This window comes from Cibotium barometz, chromosome 1 (genome assembly GCF_041138505.1).
Source record: "Cibotium barometz isolate CiBa-2024 chromosome 1, ASM4113850v1, whole genome shotgun sequence".
Taxonomy (NCBI): Eukaryota; Viridiplantae; Streptophyta; class Polypodiopsida; order Cyatheales; family Cibotiaceae; genus Cibotium; species Cibotium barometz.
Window position 1 is genome coordinate 67,196,671 of NC_141046.1, and position 5,181 is coordinate 67,201,851.

The 5,181-nt window shown below is 47.1% G+C and overlaps 1 protein-coding gene across 1 annotated transcript; it reads left to right on the top strand.

Moving 5' to 3' along the window:
* The first annotated feature begins 564 nt into the window (after positions 1-564).
* On the top strand, positions 565-3,085 carry LOC147642356 (uncharacterized). The gene is made up of 3 exons (XM_086805612.1): positions 565-828; positions 1,446-1,821; positions 2,779-3,085. The coding sequence occupies exons 1-3, from the start codon at positions 680-682 to the stop codon at positions 2,842-2,844; spliced, it is 591 nt and encodes a 196-aa protein (XP_086661738.1). The 5' UTR covers positions 565-679; the 3' UTR covers positions 2,845-3,085.
* Positions 3,086-5,181: the final 2,096 nt, after the last annotated feature.

Genomic DNA, 5,181 nt, shown 5'->3' on the forward strand with positions numbered 1-5,181 from the left:
GTTGGATGTTGGTGTTGGCCACTTTGTTATTAACAAAAATTCACTTCAATATGGTTCTCCATATTGATTGGTCACATTGCTATATGTTTCGGGAGATACAAGTGGATCAACTTTTTTTAAAGAGAGTTTTTCCACTTAGAACTCACCCATCCATACACGGTCCTTCCTTACGCACCCTTACAACTTCAAGAAGGCACCCGCTCATTGCATCACTGGTGGGGAACTTTTTCAAGATATCTCTTTATTATTCGGTAATAAAGATAATATTGTAAGGAAAGGGAAGAGCAAGGTCACCCTTACTAAGAGGTGACACGAATCAAACGGTGAGAGTACAAACAAGATGATAATGGGGAAAATTTTTGGAGTAGATGCATGCCGATAGTCCTGTCTGTACCTCAATAATTTGCATAGCAAAGTCATCTTTGGATGCAGTCTTTTAAAATTTCCTAGATGAGGATTCTTGTCGGCAGGGTTTGAGAATAAGGTCACTTCAATTTCATGGAAGATGCCTCAAGAGTCATTCAGCAAGTGTTTGCTCAAAATTACCATTTTCTCTGGGAACCGGCCGCCCGTCCGTCCGCGGCCCCCTTGGCGCTGCCCGCTTACACACACACGCACGCACGCACTCAGGCTTTCTTGACCTTACGTTCTTCTCTTCCTCTCGTCTGTAGTGACGGAGATGGACCCCGAGAAAGTGGTGAAGCTGAAGCCCCTTCCCCTCACGCCAGAGAGCTTCAGCCCTTACGGACAAGTCGTCGGCCCAACTCCCGACGGTGCAGTCTTCGGACCCGGCGATGCGCAGCTGCACCTGACTGCTGGAACTCCCAGGTTAGGGCTCTGGGACACAATCTTTTCATCTTCCCAAGATTAGTGTATTTGCTCTCTTTGGTCCGTGGGTTAGGGTTTCTTTATTATATGTTAGGGTTCTTGCTTTCTGCGCTACAGATAATGATTTTCTGCAACACAGGTGAGAGTTTCTACTGGTTAGGGTGTTCTATACACCAGGGTTTCTGCTTTCTGTTTTTCTGATTAGGTGCAATACAGGTTTGGCATAGGGTTAGGGTTCTTCTTTTTGCAGGTGCTGCACGACTGCTTCTTGCACTATCTTCTCTTTTAGGCCATTGCTTGGGTCTTATAATGTATCCGTTATCTGCGCAGTTATGTTTTCTGATGTGTCAGAAGTTAATTCCCAGATTTTCTCGGCTTTCTAACATGCTTCCTTGGAGCACTCCAAACTTAGTGGTTTTGATATTTCCTGTCAGTCTGCATGGAACTTTACTGTATTGCTCCTGTAAGAAAATCATTTTTCATTGGCATGTGTTTGGATTTCAACTCTGATCTGCTCTGTTATAGCCTACACAAGTGTAGTCTACACAAGCTTTGTTTGTTGTGCCATTTTTTGTTGCCTTTAAGCTTGTTGTTGAACCTTGTCCTGCAGCTTGCAGGTTTTATATTATGAGGTTGGAGGACAGGCCACTTGGCTTTAGCAATATCACGCATCATGCAAGCGTAACACAGTGTCTGGGATCTGTGGGTGCTTTGCCATGGTATATTGGAGTGGCAAAACCTAGCATTGTGAAAATTGCTGTGAATGGTAGTAATGATGACAGACCAACTGATGATGAACATAGTAAGCTCTCTGTGCATCACGTCCGTTCTCGTGCGGGGCACTTTTACATTCCTCCCTCCCCAGAGGAAGTGCAGGTGTTTTGCGTCAAGGGTCCTCAATTTTTGAAGTTTCATGTGGGCACCTGGCATGCTGGCCCCTTCTTCAAAGAGCGAACAATGGACTTCTACAACCTGGAGCTTTCTGACACAAATGTATGTTTGCTGTATCTAGACAACTCCTTTTCCATGTTGGCTTCTTAACCTTGATGTTAAGTCAAATTCAAAATTTAAGATACATATATTTTTGAAGAGCTATGGTTTCCTTTTTTTTTTTTCCCCAAAAGCCCCCTTTCGAGGCGATGTAGCCAAGTTAGAAGCTACACCACTCACACACACAACCCTACGGTGTCAACCTCTTGGTCGGGTGGGTCGTCATGAGCTGAGCCCTTTTTTGTTTCATTCATTCATGCATGCATGCATGCATGCATACATACATACATACATACATACACCTACACATATATATATATGTGTGTATGTATGTATATACACACGTATGTACATACATACATACATACACACATATATGTGTGTGTATGTATGTATATACACACACGTATGTATGTATGTAACATGTATGTATAAATATACACATACATGTGTGTATGTGTGTGCACGCGCGTGTGCATGCGTGTAGGTAGAGAGAGAGATCATGGTCAATAGGCTAGTTGCATTAAGTGAGAGAAATTACAGACACCTTTGATAAGCTAGCAGCAATGCTCGAGCTGGATTATAGGTTGTCATTTTGTTGACCCTCACTAATTAGCACATACAATGTGACTGTTGGAAACCACAAAATAAGATGGCCTGATGATTGAGTAAGAGGAATGGAGATGTGAGATGCCGTGTGTAGAACCTCAGTTGTTTTTCTGGGCTCCACATGAGTGCCATTGAAAGAAATCGAAAAAAGAATGAAGGCTAATGCCATTGTAGTTTGGGTCCTTTCGCAAATTTCAGACTGATTGCTGTAAATGTGGCGTCAATACCTTTCAAGTTCTCAGCACTGTGATTTTCCAAGTTTTCACTAGCTATTTGTATGGCTGTTGTTCTATTTTTAGTGTGATGGGAGTTGTAACCTTAGCTGATTATTTTTTTGTGTGTGTAAAACAGGTGGTGGACCACACGACCCACATGTTCAAGCGTGACAACCATGTTGTTTTTGAAATTGATGATTAAGCACTATTGTAAGTCCTCAAGCTTTTGTAAGCAGCATCCTATTGGTTTGATGGTTAAGCACTTATGTAAGTCCTCAAGCTCTTGTACGGAGCAACATATTTGTATATTCAACTAATACCAAAGAACTGCTGGATGCAAGAATGTGGTACTTGTACACTTGGTACATGCTTGGCAGTTTTACCTTGTGTATTTGCTGAATGCTTGAATTGAAGGTGCTGGATAAGTAAGAAACAGCTGTTCTAGAGTCCTAGCTTTTTTTCTTGTGCCCATGGTGTTTGTATGTAAACTATTGTTGTGTTTTTGTTCATTTGCTTTTTGAGTAAACGTTATTGAGTTGATCTTATGATGTTTTTACATATGATTGATTTGACTGTCATAAATAGAAAAATGCTTTTGTTTTTTTAGACATTTGAAATAACACAGAGTCTGAGCCCAATATAACAAAAGTGTTGGGGTCATGAATGTAGATTGTTGGAAGATTATAGGACAATGGGATAAATGAAATGTGTGGATGGTGAATTCACATATATTACTTCTTCACACTCATAGGCACATTCACACCAATAGGGGCAGATTAATTATTATAGATTATTAGAAGGTTTTTGTCATACACATGTAAGCACATAAAAGAAGCAAGACTTATATATTATATGCATAGTTTTTTTCCTCTTCTAGTAATATTACGCTTTTTTTTTTACGATCCTTCTATTAGTTAATGAGAAAACGCCATAAGGCTACAAAGCTCACCTCACAAGGAGGGATAATAAACACAGTGAACACCGGAGCTCCACCCCCGTGGCTGGTCGCTCTCTGGGGGGGGGGCTACCTAGTAGTACATGCGGGGGGTGAGAAGAGCCAAGCTGGAGGCTTGTAGTGCCAAGTGACATTCTCGCCCCTTGCGATGAGGAAAGGGCCAGGCTGCCAAGTGCGGAGGAACGCCTTGCGGCGACCTCTCATGCGATCCGAGTCGCCCTGAAGTTTCCCCCAGTGTCCTCTCAAGGTGTGAATGATGTCCACCCAGAGGGCCTGTATGACCTCTGCCGATGGAGTCGCCTGGTGGTCTATGGCCTCCCTGCATCGGGCTCTCCATATGTGCCAAGCCGTCATGCTGCTAATCATCTCCCATCTGTGCCCGTCCCCCTCCTGGGATACTGCCGAAGAGAAGTCCGGCGTCGGAACCACCGCCATCGCCCTGTCAGAGACCTGGATGGTCACACTGCCAGGGACGTCCTCGTATCCAAGGGCCGGGCCGTTGTCCGTGGCCCAAGCCACCGCACCCCACGTCGCCATCATCTCACCTGGCGAGCCTGCAAAAACCATCCTGAGAGCGCGTTGCCAGACCTGCTGTGCCTATGGGCAATCCCATAAGCAGTGCTGCTGCGACTCCTATGCATGGCCGCACCGAGGGCAGGACGCTGGGTGTCTGCCAAAAGCTAGCCAAGCCCCCACAGCGAGTCCTCTATGCGCTGTAAGCCAGAGAAAAGGCGTCACCTTCCGGGGCCGGAAGCTGGCCCAAAGGCGCTGCCAGAAGTCCCTAAGGAAGGCATGGGAGAGTCCCTGTCGCTGCCAATGCTCGGCCGCCGCCGGGGTGCCCGCTGTCCTGTGCCTCTGGATCCGCCGCCCCAGCCTCGCTGTGTACTGAAAAAAGGGGGTGCCTGGGCTGGTAGGGGCCGAGTAGGGATCTCGCCAAAACCACTCGCCTGGATCCCACTGAAGGCGAATAAGAGGCCTGCTATCCCAAGCCCATAATCTCCAAGAATCGTCCTCCCCTATCGAGGCCGGTGAGGGGTCTACATGCCACTGTCTCTGATGAAAGCCGACCACCTGCACCCTCTGAAAGATACAACCCTGAAACTCATCCAAATCTAGTCGGGTCCTCTGAAGCTGGCCTCCCTCTCCCACCTCGAAGGTGAGTGGGGCGACTCTCTGTGCTGAGCCGCAGACCGCTAAAAGGATCTCATGCCGAGTAAAGACGCCCATCCACTGTGGAGGTGGAGGGCCCTGTACTGGAGTCCGCCACTCTCGGGGGATGGCCGCCTCAATGTCCTGCCTCATCAACACTCTGCCCCTCATCCCGCTGAGTCTCCTCTCCTGAGCCTCTGGAGGCAGCTCTGCTGAAAACATATCCAGTCGTCTAGGGACTGGGCTGGGCCGGAGCTCAACGGGCCCCACGACACGTGAGATCGCGTCTGGAAGAGTGACGGCCTCAGATGCTCCCAGGCCCTCAGAAGGCTAGCTGCAAAACGCTCCTCGAAGCCAAGGCCCACTCCTCTGGATCGCTGCTCTGTAAAGATCCACCTGATGCTGGGGGTCCAGGGGCCGCTAAGAGAAGGAGTG

Bases quoted from the DNA above. Each gene is read 5' to 3' on its own strand.
- LOC147642356 (XM_086805612.1), top strand. From the start codon at position 680: ATGGACCCCGAGAAAGTGGTGAAGCTGAAGCCCCTTCCCCTCACGCCA. The intron at 829-1,445 runs GTTAGGGCTCTG...TGCAGCTTGCAG, and splicing joins CTGACTGCTGGAACTCCCAG to GTTTTATATTATGAGGTTGG. The intron at 1,822-2,778 runs GTATGTTTGCTG...TGTGTAAAACAG, and splicing joins TGGAGCTTTCTGACACAAAT to GTGGTGGACCACACGACCCA.